General features: G+C 40.1%; 1 protein-coding gene across 16 annotated transcripts in view; it reads right to left on the bottom strand.

Annotated features, from left to right (window-relative positions):
- The window catches only part of CADPS (calcium dependent secretion activator), a 646,882-nt gene that overhangs the window by 33,179 nt on the left and 590,533 nt on the right, over positions 1–23,170 (bottom strand). For 9 of the 16 annotated variants that reach the window (XM_073644659.1, XM_073644658.1, XM_073644652.1 and 6 more), the window contains one exon: positions 20,596–20,703. In XM_073644659.1, coding sequence (XP_073500760.1) covers positions 20,596–20,703 — 108 coding nt within the window. Of the gene's footprint in view, positions 1–16,263; positions 16,312–20,595; positions 20,704–23,170 lie in introns of all 16 variants that reach the window. The other 7 variants (XM_073644657.1, XM_073644651.1, XM_073644660.1 and 4 more) reach the window with 1 other exon arrangement.

Below are 23,170 nucleotides of genomic sequence, written 5' to 3' on the forward strand. Positions count from 1 at the left end.
GTATAACTACTTTCTAGCTAGCCTGTGCTCTGTATCTACTCTGTTAGTTTGCTTGGTCTACGGACCTCTGTGTTCTTTATATTTTGTTTGTTCGTCTGTCTGCTACTATTTCTGTTAGGAGGTGTCCCATTTTCCTCCCAGTCCTTAGTACTTGTAGGGATTCCTTCCCCACATCTATAGGTCTCCGTACAGACTAGCTTAGGACTTTAGCAGGTCTGATCGCAGGATCAGGTCCCCTGTTACATCGTAGGGATCAAGCTGAGTTCTATCGTAGGGACAGATCTCCTCTCTTTCCTTAGCTCTGGTAGCAGAACATAACAGTAAGTCCAGCCTGCAAATTCTCTAAGGAAAGATTTTTCTGTTCCATCATGGTGTCGGTTCAGGATTTGGCTCATCGCCTGCAGGGACTCTCTCTGGAGGTGGCCGAGCTCCGTCAGCACGTGAGTAACTGTCCTGGAGCACATTTCTTGGAGCCTAAGGTATGTTTGCCGGATTTATTTTTTGGTGAACACCGAGAATTTTTTTCATTTAAAAATGCTTGCTTATTGTATTTTCGTTTGAGACCCAAGTCCTCTGGGGATGAATCCCAGTGCATAGGGTTCATAATGTCACTTTTGCGCAAAGAGCCTCAGGAGTGGGCCTTTTCTTTGCAACCTAGTGATACATGCTTCAGATCAGTGGATAGTTTTTTTTCTGCTTTGGGGCTATTATATGATGATCCTGACCGTGTCGCATCAGCTGAGACTGAGTTAAGACGTTTGAGACAGGGATCAGGTAATGTGGAAAAATATTGTACTCATTTCCGTCGTTGGTCTACTCAAACAGGGTGGAACGATTCTGCTCTGAAAAGTCTATTTCTTGCTGGGCTCAATGAAAGGGTTAAAGACCTGCTAATTGCTTATCCTACACCTGAAGATTTGCAACAGGCTATGCAATTAGCTATACGGGTGGATAGGAGACTGCGTGCAAGGGTTAATGAGAGCAAATCCTCTGCTATGTCAGTTTCTGGTTATGAGAATGTGTGTACTAACAGTGGTGAACCGATGGAGATTGGATCGGTGGCACCTCGCTCTCAAGAAAAAGACCGTAGATTTTCTGAAGGCTTGTGTTTCTATTGCGGAAAATCTGGTCATTTGATTAAAGGCTGTGAGCTTCGTATGAAGAAAGAAAAAAAAATGGTCAGTCATGCCCGTATTGCCTGTTTAAATTCCAAGGGTATATTTTTAGCTGCTTCCACGATTGCTCAGGAAAAATTAATGGAATTTCGGGTGTTTGTTGATTGTGGGTCTACTCTGAATGTAATTGATGGGGGATTCTTGGAAAGACTCAATTTAAAACCCGAACCTTTATCATCCCCCATTGCTGTGGTTTCTGTGGATGGTTCCCCTTTGAAGAATGTTACTCTCAAGGTCTGTGAATTTCCTCTCACTATTAATGGTGTTCACCATGAGAAATTGGATTTGGTAGTTTTGAATAACTTGCCTTCTCCAGTAATATTGGGATTGCCCTGGTTAAAATTTCACAATCCTGTACTGGATTGGTCTACCAGTGAAATTAAATCCTGGAGCCATAAATGTTATGACAAGTGTTGTAACGGGCGTATTGCAGCTTTGGATAGGGGAGAATTGCCTGTTCCTATTCAGGATTTTTGGAGAGTTTTTTCTGAGAAGGAATCGCAGGTTTTGCCTCCCCATAGAGACTATGATTGTTCTATTGAATTTGTCCCTGGAGCGACTCTTCCTAAAAGTCGTTTATTTAACCTTACTATTCCTGAGAGGAAGGCTTTGGAGGAATACATACAGACAAGTTTGGCCGCCGGTCACATTAGGCCCTCTAAGTCTCCTGTGGCGGTTGGATTTCTTTTTGTAAAAAAAAAGGACGGCGGTTTACGTCCTTGTCTGGATTTTCGTGAGATTAACAAAATTACTGTACGCAATCCTTACCCACTGCCATTGATTCCTGATCTGTTTAACCAGTTAATGGGGGCCAAGTGGTTCTCTAAAATTGACCTTAAGGGGGCATACAATCTGTTGCGCATGAAGGAGGGTGACGAATGGAAGACTGCTTTTAACACTCCTGTGGGTCATTTTGAGAATCTGGTTATGCCTTTTGGTCTTACTAATGCTCCTGCATTTTTTCAGAATCTTATTAATGACATCCTTAGACCTTTGATCGGCAAAAATGTGGTTGTGTATTTGGATGACATTTTGATTTATTCGCCGGATCTGGAGTCTCATTGGCGGAGCGTACGTGAGGTATTACAGTTATTAATGGACAATTCGCTTTTTGCTAAGCTGGAGAAATGTGAGTTCGCTGTACAGAGAATTAGTTTTTTGGGTTACATTATCTCCAGCGAAGGTTTTGAGATGGACCCGGTTAAAGTTCAAGCTGTACAGGAATGGCCTAGGCCTATTGGTTTGAAATCGATACAGAGGTTTTTAGGTTTCGCCAATTATTACAGAAAATTCATAAAAAAATTTTCTAGTATTGTTAAACCTCTGACCGATCTCACCAGGAAAGGTGCTGATGCGGTTCAGTGGTCTTCTGAGGCCATTGAAGCTTTTGTGTATCTCAAGGAGAGGTTCACCTCTGCTCCCATCCTTATGCAGCCTGATGTGACTAAGCCGTTTTTGGTTGAGGTTGATGCTTCCTCTGTGGGGGTTGGCGCAGTATTGTCTCAGGATAACGGGGATGGATTACATCCCTGTGCCTTTTTTTCAAAAAATTTTTCGGAGACTGAACTGAATTACGATATTGGTAATCGGGAATTATTGGCTATTAAACTCGCATTTGAACACTGGCGCCACTTCTTGGAAGGTGCGGAATTTCCCGTTCAGGTTCTTACGGATCATAAAAATCTGATATATCTTGATGCTGCCAAGCGCCTGAATGCCCGTCAGGCTAGGTGGTCACTGTTTTTCTCGCGGTTTAATTTCTCCGTTACTTACATCCCTGGTACTAAGAATGTTAAGGCGGATGCCTTGTCTCGCAGTTTTTCTCCCATAGTCGGTGCTGAGAAAGAGGAGAACATTTTACAAGAAGGTGTTGTGATAGCTGCTTTGGACTCCATTTTGGAAGATGAGATTCTTAAAGCACAGGAGAATGCCCCATCTAACACTCCTCATGGGAGGTTGTTTGTGCCTGGGACCTTTAGGAGAGATTTGTTTGTTGAGTGTCACGAATCTCGGTTGGCAGGTCATCCCGGAATCTCTGAGACCAAGAGACTGGTGGGTCGCAGTTTTTGGTGGCCTGGATGGCAGAAGGAAGTCATTAAGTGGGTGCGTCAATGTACTATATGTGCTAGATCTAAGTCCTCACATACTCCTGCTGCGGGGTTGCTTTGTCCTTTGGAGGTTCCCAGTGCTCCTTGGACACATTTGGCTATGGACTTTATAACTGACCTTCCCCCCTCTGAGGGTTTTACTGTCATCTGGGTGGTCGTGGACCGTTTTAGCAAGATGTGTCACTTGGTTCCCTTCGTCAAACTGCCCTGCGCTAAAACTCTCGCTAAGGCCTTTGTCAAGGAAATTGTCAGACTTCATGGCGTTCCTACTGACATTGTTTCTGATAGGGGTCCTCAGTTCGTGGCTCGTTTTTGGCGTGCCTTTTGTGACAGGTTGGGAGTTCATTTGTCGTTCTCGTCCGGATATCATCCTGAATCTAATGGCCAGACAGAAAGGAAAAACCAGGATGTTGAGCAGTTCTTGCGTTGTTTTGTGGCAGACAATCAAGAGGGGTGGTCTGAGTTTCTGCCACTTGCTGAATTTGCTCTTAACAACCATACATCTTCTTCTGCTGGTTGTTCGCCTTTTTTTTGTTGTTCTGGGAGACATCCGTCGTTTGGGTCGTTCTCCAAGTTGGGATCTGCCGTGCCTGAGGAGGAGAATTTTTCCGGTGATTTAGAGAGAGTTTGGACGGATGTGCGTGGTAATCTTCAGGAGGCCAACAGAAAATCTAAAGACTACTTTGATAGGAAAGGACAGGAGGTTTTGTTCGCTGTTGGTGACATGGTTTGGTTGTCCTCTAGGAATCTGCGGTTGAGGATTCCTTCTAAGAAATTGGGTCCCAAGTTTGTAGGGCCCTTTAAGGTGCTTCAGGTTGTCAACCAATCTGCTGTTAGGTTGGAGGTTCCTACCTCCTGGAGAATTAATCCGGTATTTCATGTCTCTCTGTTGAAAAAAGCGGTTGTATCGGATTGTGACGCCTCTGCCTCTGTTCCTCCGGTGGTGGAGGACGGGGAATATGAAATTTCTCGCATCCTTAACTCTAGACGGTATAGAGGTAGTTTGCAGTATCTTGTGGCCTGGAAAGGTTTCGGACCCGAGGATAACTCTTGGGTGAGGTCGGATGATGTTTCCGCGTCCAGACTTATCAGAGCGTTTCACAGGAGATTTCCTGATAAGCCTGGTCCTAGGGGATCCGGAGGATCCTCTTAGAAGGGGGGGTACTGTTAGAACCTTGCTCTTAGGTTTTTTCCTTTGCTGGTCACATGACCTTGTTGGCCTATTTAATCCTGCTCCGCCCTTCTGGCTTTGCTGGACTTCATTGTATAACTACTTTCTAGCTAGCCTGTGCTCTGTATCTACTCTGTTAGTTTGCTTGGTCTACGGACCTCTGTGTTCTTTATATTTTGTTTGTTCGTCTGTCTGCTACTATTTCTGTTAGGAGGTGTCCCATTTTCCTCCCAGTCCTTAGTACTTGTAGGGATTCCTTCCCCATATCTATAGGTCTCCGTACAGACTAGCTTAGGACTTTAGCAGGTCTGATCGCAGGATCAGGTCCCCTGTTACATCGTAGGGATCAAGCTGAGTTCTATCGTAGGGACAGATCTCCTCTCTTTCCTTAGCTCTGGTAGCAGAACATAACACCCGCATTTCCATCAATGCCAGTACTCCTCATAGTCAATCCTCGCCTTTTTTTTCCAGCCAACTGAAGTTTGCATCTCTCCCTGCTAGCAGTTAATCTCCGTGCATTTTAATACTAGTGAGCAGCATGTCACGCTGATCAGTTTCGTAAGACTGAGGTGACCTTAGCATTTTCAGAGCAATCAGTTTGGCTTCTCGGAATGATTAGGAAACAATCTTCTCAGGGAAGGATACAAAACAAATTAACTGTCTTCAGCAAATATCTATCACTGCATGTAAAGCTGTCTGGGTAAAACTCTGCTAAAGAGGCCGAAATCCTCTAAAGAACTAAAACCTGGGAATATATTAAACATTTTGCTATTAAGGGAGTTTAATACTGTGCAATGAAATAGTGTGCAAATCTCTAGCTTTAAATAGAAAAATGCACAACCTAGAATACAAGCTCATGTACAGCTATGCGACTGATATAACGGCAACGGAACAAGATGATGTGAGTCATTCACATCAACCAAGGAGGTCACTTGGAAATCTAACCATCCCGGGAAGGATTCCAGTATTAAATCTGATGATAGTTAAATGGAAAAATATCATTTTTAATGAATTTATTTGAAAATGATCTCAAATCCATAAAAGAGAGCATGTCTAGAAGCAAGGATCAAAAGAAGCCCCTATTATGGTGCATGGTTTGACAACAGAAGCACCTGGGGTGCAATTGGCGTTGGGCACGCCGATCTTAATGATCAGGACTGCTGGAGTGAGATACGCCTAACACATTAAGAGGCACATGCCACTTAAGGAATTAGGCACATCTTACAACTGGCGTGTGCCACTGTCAGTAATGTTACTCTTGGAGATAAGCAAATAAATTTGAGTAAATTCAATTCTACTCGAATCTTGCAAAAATCAGTATTCGAGCAAAAAAGGGATTTTTTTTGTAATTCGCTTCTACGTGGACTTAGAAAAATGGCTGACATTATTCTGAAGCATAGTGGGTTATCAAAAGGTTAAAAAAAAATAAAAGAATCGTTATACTCATCAACGTTCAACTGTCTGACCCCTTTGTTACTCACCGTCACCGATCCAGTTGTCGCTGCATCTTCTGGTCTCCCACTCTTCGAGAAGGAATCTTTGGGACTCTCGCATTGTGCTGGACTAACAGATGTCACAGTGCCCGCATTAGGTCTCAGCGCACGTTGTGATGTCATGAGGTCATTGACTGTCAATGAGCCTGCAAAGAACCCTTCTGGGTACCAAGACACCCAGAAGTCCACAGTGAGAGAGGCCCAAATATTCCTTCGTGAATGGCAGTGGATCAGAAGATGTGGCAAAGACCAAATGGGTGGCAGTGAGTAACGGAGATGACCAGAGAAGTGAGAGGTGAGGTGAAAATAACCTTATTTATTACATATTACATTTATTATTCTCTGGGGTTTAGATAGACTTCAGAGCATAATAAGGGACATGAAATTCACAGAGAATAACTTCTCCCCAAATTGGATTTCTCGGGAAATTGTTGTTTACTTTTTTATCCACTTTCCATGACCCTTGGAACCATTTTTTACGTAATTGCTCTGGAGAGGAGTACTTATTATCAAGCAAAGGAGAACACAGTAGGACTGGGCCTCCTCTCACAAACAGTCTCATAGCAGTCATAGACGCTTTGGATACTTCTTATAAAACCACCCTACAGGACCTAGAAGACACTTAATGGTCTAAGGAGAATAGCCCTGTTCTACCACCAGGAGGGCTACTAGTTCAATGGACTCATACAGTACAGACCAAAAGCTTGGACACACTTTCTCATTTAAAGATTTTTCTGTATTTTCATGACTTTGAAAATTGTACATTCACACTGAAGGCATCAAAACTATGAATTAACACATGTGGAATTATATACTTAACAAAAAAGTGTGAAACAACTGAAAATATGTCTTATATTCTAGGTTCTTCAAAGTAGCCACCTTTTGCTTTGATGACTGCTTTGCACACTCTTGGCATTCTCTTGATGAGCTTCAAGAGGTAGCCACCGGAAATGGTTTTCACTTCACAGGCGTGCCCTGTCAGGTTTAATAAGTGGGATTTCTTGCCTTATAAATGGGGTTGGGACCATCAGTTGTGTTGTGCAGAAGTCTGGTGGAAACACAGCTGATAGTCCTACTGAATAGACTGTTAGAATTTGTATTATGGCAAGAAAAAAGCAGCTAAGTAAAGAAAAACGAGTGGCCATCATTACTTTAAGAAATGAAGGTCAGTCGGTCCGAAAAATTGGGCTAACTTTGAATGTGTACCCAAGTGCAGTTGCAAAAACCATCAAGCGCTACAAAGAAACTGGATCACATGAGGACCGCCCCAGGAAAGGAAAACCAAGAGTCACCTCTGCTTCTGAGGATAAGTTTATCCGAGTCACCAGCCTCAGAAATCGCAGGTTAACAGCAGCTCAGATTAGACACCAGGTCAATGCCACACAGAGTTCTAGCAGCAGACACATCTCTTCAACAACTGTTAAGAGGAGACTTTGTGCAGCAGGCCTTCATGGTAAAATTAGACCAGTGGAAATCTGTGCTTTGATCTGATGAGTCCAAATTTGAGATGCCTTCTTCCAACCACCGGGTCTTTGTGCGACGCAGAAAAGTTGAACGGATGGACTCTACTTGCCTTGTTCCCACCGTGAAGCATGGAAGAGGAGGTGTGATGGTGTGGGGGTGCTTTGCTGGTGACACTGTTTGGGATTTATTCAAAATTGAAGGCACACTGAACCAGCATGGCTACCACAGCATCTTGCAGCGGCATGCTATTCCATCCGGTTTGCATTTAGTTGGACCATCATTTATTTTTCAACAGGACATTGACCCCAAACACACCTCCAGGCTGTGTAAGGGCTATTTGACCAAGACGGAGAGTGATGGGGCGCTATGCCAGATGACCTGGCCTCCACAGTCACCAGACCTGTACCCAATCGAGATGGTTTGGGGTGAGCTGGACCGCAGAGTGAAGTCAAAAGGGCCAACAAGTGCTAAGCATCTCTGGGAACTCCTTCAAGATTGTTGGAAGACCATTTCCGGTGACTACCTCTTGAAGCTCATCAAGAGAATGCCAAGAGTGTGCAAAGCAGTCATCAAAGCAAAAAGTGGCTACTTTGAAAAACCTAGAATATAAGACATATTTTCAGTTGTTTCACACTTTTTTGTTAAGTATATAATTCCACATGTGTTAATTCATAGTTTTGATGCCTTCAGTGTGAATGTACAATTTTCAAAGTTATGAAAATACAGAAAAAGCTTTAAATGAGAAAGTGTGTCCAAACTTTTGGTCTGTACTGTATATGGTAACTGTCCTTCCCATTGGACAGGACATTGATTTTACAGCCTCACCAGAAAGCATTAAACATTACATTTTTCATAACTTCAATTTTTATCCAACTTGATATAAATTAATTGAACCTATGTAAGAGCCCTACTATGTCATAAATTATCTTTTGAGAGAAGTTTCTTGGACATCTATACAGACTTGGAATTCATTATTTTAAATATGTAGGTATATAGTTCTTTGTTAACAAGTTGTGTTATGCAATGTTTATTAGGTGCTACAGTATTTTGTGATATCACAGATCATCTAGCAACTTTGAGGAATGATTTTAGGGGTGTGGCTTTTAAGAACCCGATAAGGCATGTTACCTGGGTGATCACTGCAGCAGGTTGCTAATACCACCAGAAGCAAAACCCTGGATTTTCTCCATGATTTTGTAGTCAATTAGAAATTAAGTGGAATTAAGACATTTATAGATCCATTTAACCATATATACTCAATAGTCCAATGCTATCCTGATATCCGGTCAATGCAACCATTATAGAAATATTCTATTAGAGAAACAAGACCATGGTAAAACCAGGCAAAGCATTGAAGACCAACCCATTATTTTATCCCCTTCAGTTATATAAAGGAGAGAGTGTCAACCCCCTTGCAGAAAATGAAATCACCCCAATGTAGACATCTTTAACACCTCTAAATAGTGATGAGCGAGTATGCTCTGTTAACCCTTTCGGCGAGCATGCTCGGGTGCTCGCCGAGTATCTTCAGCATGCTCGGGTGTTATGTTTCAGTCACTTCATGTGCATGATTTGCGACTGTTTGACAGCTTTAATACATGTGAGGAATGCCTAAGAAACAGGCATTCCTCACATGTATTTAAGCTGTCAAACAGTCGGAAATCATGCGCATAGAAAACTACTGAAACATACTGAGCATGCTGAAGAAAACACCCGAGCATGCTAGTAAATCTCAAGTAACAAGTATACTCACTCATCACTACCTCTAAACTCTAAATTGTACCAACTCGTGCATTTTTTTTCTGGTAAATTCTTTTATGGAGTTCCACAGATTGTGGTAAGCGTTGACAAATATATATGGTCTTCATTGTTCATTCCTCTGCATCGTTTTGAGTATTTAGAGTATGTTTAGATTGTTTTCTTTTCTATAAGCCATCCTCTAGGTACAGGATGCTATGGACGGCCAAATGGCATGTGACCGTTGCCTCAAAAAACAACATGCCGGTTGCTAGAGTTCAGCTCATCTCCATCCGGCCCCTATCACTATATGATTAAGTTCTTACTAGACTTTATAGTAAGCACAACCAGTGTGATCTGATAACTGCCAAGGACAAGCCAAATACTCCGAGGCAATCTATAACTGTTTAATCCCTACCAGACAGATTAAGCATATAATTGACCCATATAATCCCTATATCATCTCCAGTCAAATGTTTCCTCCATCTGATTCGCCTTGACAAGGACTCTGCAAGAAAGCTATCAAGCACACGGTATTATTATCAGGATAGTGTTTTTCATTAAACTTAGAGATGGCTTTTTAATCACTGATCTTGGGGACTGCTAGACTTAAGCAGATGAGCCGTCACTAAGCACATCTGTTGTAATCCTTATATTTTCCTTGGGCTGCATCTTGAAGACATACATGCAGACAAAATAATAATCAGTTTCCTTTATCTGTATTAACTGGTGTCTCCCTTGATCATTTGATTTCTTAAATTAAATATATTCTAGTGGAAGTCAACTTACGGGAGACCGAAACAATGTGGTAAGAAAAAGATTTTAAAGTTGAGATTTCCCATGAATTGGAATCGGCATAAATGGGTCAGTTAGTAAAACATGAACTTTCTTACGTGACCGGTCTACGACTTATCGCACCTTCAGTTGGCCAAGTACACGAGTCCAGTTTTCCAGCACTCGGGGCAAGTGACTCAATTTCATTGTGATTTGAAAATTCCTTTGGGAGATGCAAAACTACTACTCAACCGAATGAAAATGTCGAAATATTCAGAATTACAAAAGTTATTTCCGCGATTGACGTCAAGCCAATTTGGATACAGCCGTCTTTGACTACGCTCACATCTGCATCAGAGGTTTTTTTTTTCTTAATGATGCTACATAGTAATGGACTATATACACATATTAATAAATGGATTGCCATTTGGGTTTAACTAAGTATGCTACATCACCAGGCATCTTAAACAGGGTGTTCCTACCTTTTATGGGTGGACAGTTCAGGGTCCATCCTCAATGGGTCCTGGGTTGTCCACCCAGAGAGGATGGGAACACCCTTTTGCTTTTCCTCTTTTCGTTAAGGTCAGTTTCAATCGGTTTATACTAGGGGCTAAAGGATTCAGATCAGGGTTCTTTTTACCATTAGACCATGATCATGGATGTGTATTACTGGACCTGCTCCTGGTCTTGCAGACACAGTCTAGTGACAGTGATCACACAATCACTGCTCCATAATAGCTCGGCGTCAAGAAGAAGAGTCCCCGTTAATTTATAAGGATACCCATGTAGGTGGCTGTATAAAGTTTAATCAGTGCTAATCTAAGGAATATGCTGTCACTATGTAGGCAACTGGAAATAAACATTATCTTAGGGTGGAAACCCTATTAGGTATGCGCACATGGGTAGCATAGGTACAATATTTTCCTAGCGTTTTTTTCCATACGGAAAATGTGCCATTTATTACAGTAGTAGTTTTATGGATGAAATTTGGAACCCGACAGTTTGTCAATTTATTCTGTGGATTTTACCAAGGATTTCTTCTTTGCAATGGAAGGAGTGAAATTTCGGTGAAATATGCAGCATTTCTTCAATGAAATCTTCAGCTGTTTTTAGCATTAGGTTTTCACTGCACCTTTGCATTTGCTTGGATGCACTGAATTACAAAATTCAAAATTGCTTTAATCACCTTACATCCAACAGTGAACTTAGAGTGAAGACTAAGGCTATGTTCACACATAATGGTTTTTTCAGCATTCATTTTCTGCAGCAAAACCTGATCTCTTGACAGGAGGTTGATCAGGATTTTTGTTGCTGTTTTCTAGCTTTTTTTTTGGTGCATTTTTGGTGCATTTTTCTGCATTTTTTTCACTCTCCTTTTGTCTCTGTTATGCATGTACATAAAGTTCAGTGAAAAAAAAAATCTCATTTTGGTTTAGGCACAAAAAATTCTGAAAAAACGCTGAAAACTTGACACTTGTGTTTTTGGTGCGTTTTTTCAGCGTTTCTTTCACCACCCATTACTTCCAATGGGTTAAAAAACCCTGAAAAAATGCTGAAAAAAGTGACATGCTCTATTTTGCAAAAAAACATGAAAAGCACAAAATTCTGAACCAACAAAATCATGATGTGCACATGAGATTCCTGGAATGCCATAGACTTTGCAAGTACTGCAAAACGCAGCTGAAAATTTGCATAAAAAAGCATCAAAAAGCGCTGAAAAAACCATGATGTGTGAACATAGCCAAAGAATTTTGTTTGTGTTAAACTTGATTTCACACCTACTCTACAACTGCCTTTGGCTGCAGTACAAAATATGGAATGCTTTCCACCAAACTTAAAGGATAACTGTACTTTCAAGTAACTTTTCAGAATAAGCGGTCATCTGCAAACACATGAGAAATAACACTATTTCCGGTCATTAAATCACTGTATTTTCACTAGTTTTCCCCACTGGAGGCTCTATTTCTTGAATTGCAATTGACTCAGAGCTACTGGGTGGAGACTAGCTGATATGATCTTTCCCATAAACAGCACAGCACATGGAGAGGGATTTCTGCTCTTCATTTCTTAGTTAGCACTAAGAGACAGTGCTGTAACACACGGGATTAAGCAAATATTTTGTGCAGAGGGGAGGGAGTGTCTTATAAGTGGAGAAAGACCAGAATTCTCTAATAACATATATTACAAAGTTTCTTATATTTAGCTGTACTATTGATTTATGCACCTTTTGTTGAAAAAATAGTTACCTCTTAAAGTTTAAGCTACACGAAAATTGTTTTCTTACGAGATTTTCCATTTTTAACTATTGAGCTACACGTGCTGTAAAAAAATCTCATTAAACGGGTTGTCCACTACTCAAAAAAGACACATTAAAGGGGTTCTCCACTACTCGTACAATCCCTTCTCATTCTGTATGTTTCCCTCTTTTAAGATAACACTTATACTCACTTCCGGTGCAACACCATTCTAGCAATGTCGGCACTGTCCATCCTGGCAATCGTGTAACAGTGTGATGTCATGCAAACCCTGTGGACAGTCATTGGTGACTTCACTCTCCCCGCTTTCGGACAAATCAAGAGGAAGTCAGCGCTGCTGATCTCTCTTCCTCCAAATGTATGTTATACGTCCGAAGGCAGGGAGAGTGCAGCCAGCGCTGATTGGTCACAGGGTTCGTGTGACGTCACACTGTTACGCGATCACTGTGAGAGACAGTACCGACACTGCTGGAACGGCACCGGAAGTGAGTATAAGTGTTATTATTTTACAAGACAAGGGGGAAACATAAGGATTCAGAATGGAGTAGTGGACAACCTCTTTAAGTTGCAAGCAACTCTTGTGGTCTGTGTACAAAAAGTCAGTGGGTAGCCTTAGCATAGGGTATATGCACAGATTTGCAACCAATTATTTTAAATTCTCCAATCATCTAATTTTTGTTTACACAGCTCCCGCAGAGACCTATTTATCTCCATGGTTACAGACTACAAACAAACCCAGTATATTCTGATCCTGAAGTGACACCACCTTCCATCTGACCCTTACTTATTGCAATTCTGCAAGAATTGACATAGTTTTGTAAGGCAGTTTTTTAGGCAAGAAGCAAGTACAAGTGAAGCAAGTGAAAAATGCTATGTGTACTGGCACAAACAGAATACATTGAGTTTACTGCTGCATTTAACAAAAGCCTAAAAAATGTTAAGTTAATTATTAATTCACATGGAACTCTATTCACAATTGTATGTTTTAAATCAAGACTTGTAAAATGTTTATATATTTTTTTATATTAGATGCATTTGAGAAATAATAATAAAAAATAATAAAAAAAAAAAATATATATATATATATATATATTTTAAATTAATTAATTTTTTTATTTCACCAATGCATCTAATATAAAAAAAAATATAAACACTTTACAAATGTGTGTGTATATACAGTACATACAGTATATATATATCTATATATATATATATTTTTTTTTTTGCAGGAAAACAGAGATTTGGCAAGAATCCATGCAATGATATCTACAGGTCCTAGAGGACTGAAGCCGGCCTTACACATTAGATGGCAGTCACTCTCGGCCATCTCTCATACACAGCAGCGTTCGCTCTTCGGAGCGCTCATGTGTTTTCTATGAGAAAGGCGCATACATACTTCTCTACCAGTGACTTATCTCTGTCAGAGCAAAGCGTTCGGTAGTCCAAAATCAGACATGCCCTATTAATAAAATATATCTCTCCTAACAATCAGTTGGATGGCGCCACCATACATAGTAGAGTGTTGGTTGAGCATGTCAATATCGGCAGGTTTGGCCAACATTAGGCATGGGGACCTTAGATCCCACAGCCTCACCCATGAGGAGACCACTTTGAAGATGCACTAAAAAAATCTGCAAGGTAAATTGACGAGCTAGAAATTCATAACCTGCACTGCAGGCCACTTTTGCTGCTGCAATGTGCTGCAGAGTTTCCACCCACAAATCCATACAGAAAATCCAAAACCTATCCACTATGTGTAGACATACCCTTCGGGTGGTCATTGATTTTGCATGTGAATATTAAGGTAGGCAAACAGGCTGTTAAATGTGTATCCTATGGGTACTGGAATGCCGTGAAATCAGCCCACATAAACATATATACAGTATGAATACTAATGAAATAGGAAAAAGAACGTTAAGTTCAAAATGTGTTGACATAAAATGTTAATTAATGATATGTTGGTAAATGTCTTGTTACCATTAACTTATGGAAAAAATCATTAATGGTCGATCACCAGAATAAAAATGTACATGTGTGATCAGTGACCCCCACTAATTATCTGTATGCTAATGTTTATATAGGCACAGCAGCTTGTCCATATGTACAGCTGTAGCTGGTAATGCAGGTTATATCCGCAGTGCTATAACCTTTTCTTAAAGGGGATGTCAAGTGAAGAGAAAGTATCACCTATCCACGGAATGGATGATAACTTATAGATTGGTGGGGGTCCAACCACTGGGGATTTCAAAGTTAGTATGAAAATGATATCCAGCTCACCTAACGGGACATCTTACGCTTGTTCGGAGCCCAGAAAATGCTGCGTCAGGGCGTGGAGAAAATCAGCTGAAGAACACGAAGATCTAGCTCAATGAAGTATGAACAAGCCTTTATTCACAAAGTGCTTTGTAGAGGATAAAACAAGATATCAGCGGTAAGGATTACATGACAAGCGACATCAACGCGTTTCGGGTGATCTAGCACCCTGATTCGTGATATAATGAATGAATGAGGGAGCTAGATCACCTGAAAAGCGCTGATGTTGCTTGTCATGTCATCCAAGTACTTTGAGAATAAAGACTTATTCACTGTTTGTTGGGCGGAATCTTCGTGTTCTTCCAATGATTCCCAAGATAGGCAATACAGGTCACCTTTATCTCCGTTAGAATGGAATGGCAGTGCGTACGCTCGATCACTGCTCCTTTCATTCTGTATGGGGCTGCTGGAAAAAGGCTAGGCAGTATTATAGAGAATGAATGTAGAGGACTAAAGGAAGTGTCTCATTTTGCCAATCGGTGAAGGTCCCAGCAGTCGAACCCCCACTAATCTATAAGCTATCATTACTTATCCCAGAGATAGGTGATGACAATGCAACTTCCCTGAGGGACCCCTTTAAAGAAGCACTCTTCCCATCAAAGTTTTTATCCTCTTAACATATTTCAGTCATCATATTATACAGCACTGTGTTCTTACAATTGCTCATTTTGTCCTTCTACCAAGTTAATTCTTCTCTTTTCCATTAGGCCTATAACATCACGAAAATAAAGACAGACTAGCCGAATCCTTCTAAGCTCTATGTAGAAACAGGAGGTCAATTTTCCCTGCATGAGTCATCATTAGAACTACAATTCTACATCACTGCAAAGTCCCTGGCAACCCAGCTCCACTCTCTCTTCAACATCTGATCCAGCTGCTCCGCTACTCCTCCTGCCAGGGACCTTGCAGTGATGTAGAATTGTAGTTCTAATGATGATTCATGCAGGGAATAGAGATTTCCTGTCTCTATATAGAGCTTAGAATGATTCATCTAGTCAGTTTTTAATCACGTGATGTCATAGACCTAATAGAAAAGAGAAGAATTAGCTGGGTTGAAAGGCAAAATGAGCAATTGTAAGTACACAGGGCTAAATAATATGATGATTTCAATATATTAAGAGGATAAAAACTTTAATGGAAGGAGGAATGCTTCTTTAAGATCATAATCAGTAGAAACTGAGTCAGACCAACTTTGTGTATCAGACATTGATTATATCAATGTTTTGTTTTCCTATTAAATCCTTTTAGCAGCTATAACTGCATTTATTATAGCAAAAATGCAAAAAATAGGAGCACATTAAATGTCACATTAATATTCAAAAAGTTTTGGCGAAAAATTATTTTTGGAAAGGTTACAAAAGGTCATTTTCTCTCCAGAACTAGGCAGCCAGTCCCTTGACCCAGATCACAATAATGAAAACCTTGAATACATAATAGCAGCGGATTAAATGAACATCTTGAGGATTAACTCTTTTCTAAGCACCTGGGTAAATATCATATTATTAATATTCTTTGCATCACTTGTTACATAAAAAAAGAATCAGTGAAAGAAAAGAAGTTAAAGATATAAGTAAACCAATAATCATTTGAAAAAAAAAACAAAAAACAATAGCCTCCAAAAGTAGCAAATGATTTCAGGGCTGTAAAAAAAAAAAACACCCAAAATAATAATAATAATAATAATATTGATAAAACACTATGATGGTGCTAAAATGAATTATGAAGAATGAAATGGTTAAAAAAAAAATTAGATGATTAAAAACCAAAAATTACCTCAAAAATTCTCAGGCACATGACAGAATTATTATCATCCAGCCTTTTCTAAATGGGGAAGACAAGAGGCATAAATAAAATGACAAAAGGAAAAATAAATTTTGGGGTGAAAAACGAAAAATTGAAATAAAAGGGGAATAACGTAAACAAGGGAACATAAGGAAACAAAATATCTAATAATATTTTTTGAGGAATTTTAGATTTTTTTATTATCAATAATTAGCTTGATATATGCCAAAAAGTAGGGAAAAATATTTTTTTCTGTTAATTTTGCATTTTTTTCTTTAAATTTTATGCTGTCAAATTATATTATTACTACAAGGTTTGTCAGGTATTAATTTATATTTCCCCATATTCTTAGAAATATTGAAAATAACAAGCAAACTAACACTCATCCTCTGAAGGTCCAGCACTGCCTCTTCACCGCTGCCCCAGTCTTTTTTGACAGGCTGCAATGGGAAGGTCATAACTACAGCACATGTGAACGCTGCAGCCAATCACTAAGCTCAGCGGTGAACAGCACAATTCGCTGAGCCCTATTATTGGCCGATGAGATCACCAATTCAGCCTATCAACAAAGAACAGGGAAGCAGCAAAGAGGCAGCACTGGACCTGGGGAGGGTGAGTATAACTGTGTTTGTTATTTTCCAATTTTTGCAAGTCTACGGAGAAATAAAAATGAATCCCGGACAATGCCTTTAAGAGACAGTAGTAGTTTTTTTTCCGTTTTGTAAATGGATAACGTTATCAGTAAGTTTTTGTTTAACTTTTAATTGAATTATTTACATTTCTGGAAATTTTTTCAAAGATCAGCAAAAATAATTTCAGAAAATCTTTTGAAAACTATGATTTGGAATGATACAAATTTCATTTAGTTACTGTTTATCCTTAGACGACACATGGAAGAACAAAAAGAAATGGGGTTATAGGAGGAGATAAGGAAGTAGGGATTAGAAAAGGCAATATAGGCATCAAAATGAGAAACCCACAAAAAATTTCGACAATGGTTGAGTGAATTTGCAGAATGACTGTCGTTCTTGTGGGTTCTATCTTATTTTGATGCCTAGTGGATGGGTTTTTTCATAACTTTCATTCCCAGGCACCTAAAGTTTAAAAAGTTTGATGGGCACGCATGCATAGAGCGACGATGAGCACCACTCCGTGTGCTGTATGCATGTAGCAGGCATTCTCAGTGGATGTGGGTCATGCTAGTAGATGTACACAGGAAGATTATTTGACTCTAAATCATGCCACTTGACATAATGTGAAAAAACTTTTGACATGAGAGATAAGTTCCATTTCAATTAAGAAGATGTGAGTGAGAGAGTGAAAAAAAAATCATAAAAGGAGAGAAAGTTTCAAGGAAGGAAATGCAAGAAGCACACAGACAAAAGATAAACGTAAAAACGAAAAAAGTTTTGATTGGAAAAGAAAAAAAAAAAGTTTGTAGCACACTGTGAAAAGCGTGAGGAAGCAAAGTAGGAAAAATGCATGACCAGGCCAGAAGATGCACATGACAAGTGTGATAGACGAGAAAGTACTGGGTGAGTTACAGAGACACATGCGACACACAAGACCTAGCTAAGAACAGACTCGTTTAGCAGTCGTAGCCTCGGCAGAAGACTGTTGCAGACAGGAATACAACATGTGTCACACATTCAAGGCGACAGGAACATTAACACATAATATTCTGACTTCTTTCTTCCTACGTAATGAAAATATACATGTCACATATGTAATATTTTCATACCATACCATGAACATAATTATATATTTTTTCCATCTATTTTTTTTTCTATTGGCTACTATTTTTACATGATTTTAAAAGCATAGCTTGATGTTCCAGGGTCCAAAATCCCTGGCCTATCAAATGCTAAATAGTGCAACTAAGATATCTCCATCCATGTTAAAGAGATTGTCCACTACTGTAACATTGTTAACCCATCTGATCGGTGGGGGTGTGACTCCCGGCACCCCTGAAGATCAGCTGTTCCAGATGTCAGCGGCTGCTGGAACTGCTCAGTTATGGAGCGCCGTCAGCTCTATAGTGGCCGCGGCTGGGTACTGCACATCCACCCCCTTTTCAAATCAATAGGGGGCGGGTGTGCAGAAGCCACGGACACTATTCCATTGACAGAGCTGTGCTGAGCAGATCCATAACTGAGCATTTTGGGCCACCACTGATACCGGGAACGGCGGGGGTTCCAGATATCGCACCCCAACCGATCAGACATCAAGAATCGATCATCAAGGTTAAAGTAGTGGACAACTTCTTTAATGATTTTATTGTAAAATTAGCATGATATGGTATCATGTTTCTGTGTACACCGTCCTTAGTACTTCCCTCATCTGTTATTGAGATTAATAGTTCTAAATGGTTTCGTAACTCTAAGTCTTCAAACATCTGTCCTTTGGCATAATTTGTGGACTCAAAGCTACTGGAAAACTAAAAAGACTATTTGTAGCACTACCCTATGGACAGCAGCTTTTCTAAGCTACCCCGATGAGGGTATTTCTTATGCCGGTTTCACATTTTAAGATAATGGGTTGGAGAAACAATAAGCGCAATAGGGTCTTATTTGGGTAAAAATGAGTTGAGGTGGACAAGTGTGATCACCTAGTAGGATTGTGTGACCTCAACCATTTTGTAGAGTAAGAACAGGCTGCTATAGATGCAAAACTTGGAGAACATCAAAGGCTGGAGGAAAATGGATTAATTCTGTGCTGCCAGTGGATGAATGCTGAACACGAGTCAAAGATCCAGAGATGCAGTTTATTGTCAACGCGTTTCGAAGTCTCACACTTCTTCATCAGGACAAATCACAATTAACTTGTGCTTTGTCCTGATAAAGAAGTGTGAAACTTTGGAACGAGTTGACAATAAACCACATTCCTGGATCTTTGACTCCTGTTCATCATTCATCCACCGGCAGCGCAGAATTAACCAATTTTTCTGCAGCTGATGGTTTCACACTTCAGACATTCATGCTCTGAGTATGGACTGCAAAGTCTGTAACAGTTTTGGTTTTCCTGACCCAAACTCAACAGAGACTTGAGATTGGTTCAGGAGACCAGAGACCAGTCCAAGCATTGCAAAGTGTCGTTGTGTGAAAGCAGCTGGCCATATTCATTAGATAGCTGTTGGTCGAATGATACTTTGGCCAATCGTTTATCCGACAGTCATTTTGGCCCGCTCTCCCATACACAGGAGCACTCGTTTGGTCGAGCGTTCCTGTGTTTTCTTATCTCCGGGAGAATAATACGATCGGCAGTCCGAAATCAGACATACCCGATTGACATCTTTACCGACAGTCAATCGTCCGGTGACCCCATATATATTAGAATTTTAGCCGAACTCATCGATATTGGCGGGTTTTGCCAACATTTGTCTAATGTGTATTGGTGGCTTTAGGCTGTGTTCAAGTCACTATTGTGGCTGCAAACCTCTGACAGATACCGCTAGTGGCATGTCAATCTTCTCAGTATAGTCTAACTATCAAACAAGGGCAAAAAATCACCCACAGAGGCCAAGCTGGATAATGATCCGAGCTCTTGGTGCTTCGCTAAATATCTAGATACCATTTCAGGATCTGTATTTTGTAATAATTGTATTTCCATTTAATTTAATCATGGCAATAATAATTGATTGAGTGATTTTATTATGCAATGATATCCATTCTATTTACTGTACATCAATTTTAAAGTGTATTTTTTTTCTTTTTTTATATTTCAGCAATTATCGACTAAATGGGATTTGGTCTAAGACAGAACTGAAACTGTCTCTGTTTAAAGAAATTATAAGCCAAAAATAACAAATATATTATATATAAAAAAGTATAACAATCTTATTATAATTTTTTTATTTCTTCTCATTTAGAAATTATTATTCTTTTATTTAGATGCGTAAAACTATCATTTTAGATTTGTTGGCATTTTATCCTGTGGACATATCAGTTTGTTCTTGTGGTTAAAATGTCGAAAGATTTTTTTTTTGGCAGCTGGTAGACAAAAAGATTGGAAAGCAATAATTGGCAAGTAACACATAGTAAGAAAACACGTAAGCAGTAGGTCTTACATAAAGAACATACAGTAGGCTTTTTCATGTATCCACAAAGGCCAATCCAGAGATTAGTATGACACAGACCAAGACACGGTACACCAGAGTAAAGATTTAAAGCAGAAAAGAGTAAGTTAGAGGGAAAAAGAAAGGTTTGTAAGAAGATCACTATTTTTTTTTTGGTTCAAAATGTGACTTATCCCACTGTCGCTTATTTTGTCACATTTTGGGGCATCTCCCCCTTGCTGTTCAAGGAGGAGAAGGCATTTACTTACATCAAATAACCTTTCTATATATATCTCCTCATTGACCTTATCACGAAGGACATCCTGAGAGTGACGCACAAATGTGACATAGGCATCAGCGAGGTCCATTCCTGGTTTCTGCGAAGAAAAAAATGAAACGTACAGTTAGGAATGGCTCATATTCATTGATTGTCAGGCATCTGTCATTGAGTTATCTTAGATCAAGTCTAGTGATGTATCCAAGGGCGGACATATCTTTGTTACCTTTGTTACAACCTGTGCAGCCATACAAGGGTCCAACAGGTAAGGGGGCTCAGTACCACCTCCAAAGTAGGTGGAATTGTGCATTATGATGAGGGCCTGCAGAGGGCCCATATGTTATTCTTGCATAGGGGCCCAATTCTGTCTGTGTCCACCATTGGATCTATCAGTCGGATGTATTTCATTGTTACTTCTTTACTATAGTATAATTAATGGTCTTAAGACTGTATATTATTACAATCTAAAGTGCCCCATACACAATAAATATCTGTTGGCAGAACGATGGTTTGGACGATTATCTATTTCAACTCCTTCATACACAGGAGCGAGCACTTTATCTGTTCCCTACGAAAGAGTCGGTGTCATTGGCCTCTGGTGGCAGCTTATCTCAGTAAGAAGAAAAAGTTTGGCAGCCCAAAATCGTAAATGCCAGATACTTATCTGTCCGACATCATCTGTGGGGCGAAAGTCAGGAGTCCCCCATAAACATCAGACTGTTGGCCGAGATATTGGTAAGTTCGATCGACGTTAACTAATGTGTATGGGGGCCATAAGCATCCAATGCAAAACCTAACAGCAATGATATAATAAAAGGGCATCTATCGAGAATTATTTTAGAATTTGCTAACTTTTATACATCTTCTATGTGGAATTCCTCACTAAAATACTAAGAGGAACTCAGTAATATTTCTTATAGAGGTGAATGGGACAATAAACATACTGCACATTGAAAGAAAGGATATTTACATTGATTTCTACCTGTTGGATTTAGAGATGGGAGAATCGATTTGCAAAACTCCGGTCCATCGGCCAGGTCAGTGATCTTTAACAGCTGGACGGGAGGTCATCAAATTTCATTATCTCCCTCCATTCCCGACTTTTCTTTCGAGTAGGTGGGCTGGTGTGATATCATTATTGCGGCATGACGCGCACACAATGCTGCAACGGGCTGGCTAATCACAATAAGAGCTGGGAATGCAGGAGGTAATGAGATTGCAGGCTTCCCATCCAGTGGTCAGAGAAAGTTGACCTGGCCAATGAACCGGAATCCTACGAATCGATTCTCCCATCTCTAGTTGGATTCAATATTCTGTATTTACACCAAAAACACTACATTTCATATTTTTCAAAAATGTAAAGTCTCAAACAAATAGTTGTCTGAGTGTTTGGTCATTAATGAGTCTGACAGCCCAACCTTAGCTATAAGCTATGGCTCTGTCTGCCTCTAATTTTGCATAAAAGCACTGGGAATTTTAGGTCGTAGCCGGGGCTGAAAGGCAATGCTTTTGTTAACTTCTGCATACAGTATTTATTTTTACATATTATTAAATATAAAGGCAAACATATTCCAATTTTCTTTGAAAAAAAGTATTTTTTTAACAAAAGAAGGCTTTCCTGTATAGCAGTTCAGCTATTGAGATTGTTCCTCGGTCCGGTTACTTACCACTCAGAGTCTGGTATCCTCCTCAATCTATATCTTGTTTTTAGCTTAATACAACAAATTCTGTCCATAAATATTTTTTTTAGAAATCTGTTTAATATAACACCTCAGTTCTTGTGCAATAACGTCTTTAAACTATTGGGACTATTCTGTAGGACACTGATATTGCATGCTAAACTTTACTACTTGAGATTTGGTTTTGTATGTCTTATTGCTTGAGGATGGCTTCAATGTCACACTAGGTGTGGGAAAGACTTAGTGCAACACAGAGGGAAGAGGGAAAGGGAGCCCAGAAACTAGGGAAAGGGGGAAGTGGAGACCTCCTAGTCTAGTCTAGTGTCACCCTGTCTCAACTACCGCCCCTATATTGCCTCTTCAGCAATTGCCGCATGCGTGCCTCGCCCTGTCTTTCCCTGCGGTAAGGCTAAGTCTAGGGATGGGAGGAGATGAGCACTAGTCGATCTCCACTAAACTCTATAGACAACAAGGGTAGACAAACAGGGGGAGAATGCTTAGCTTTAGACAACTCCAGACAAATGCAAACTCGGCCTCAATCTCCAGAGAGGACGAAATACTGCTCTTGTTAAGCCTTCACAAGTAGAAATGAATATAGCCACCACCTCCCTCTCAGACACACCAGGTAAATATACACCCAGATCAGGGAACTAATTACCAGAGGGAGGTAGGCGCTAGGACCTAGAGACAGCCTCTTATCTAAGAAGATGTCTGTAATGTCAAACATAGAGATCTCCTGCAACCAACTGCAGGGCGACTGTCTGTCACCTCTGACACACCCGTGACATTCAAACTCTTTGTGGTACTCGTGCCTCTTCTTTGACTACCCATGGGATTCAATTATGACGCCAGCAAGATGAAAAACAGTTAAAAGGGGTTTTATAGGAT

The sequence above is a fragment of the Phyllobates terribilis genome, unplaced genomic scaffold (genome assembly GCF_046119375.1).
Source record: "Phyllobates terribilis strain yellow unplaced genomic scaffold, ASM4611937v1 Scaffold_8__6_contigs__length_399053987, whole genome shotgun sequence".
In the NCBI taxonomy this organism is placed as follows: Eukaryota; Metazoa; Chordata; class Amphibia; order Anura; family Dendrobatidae; genus Phyllobates; species Phyllobates terribilis.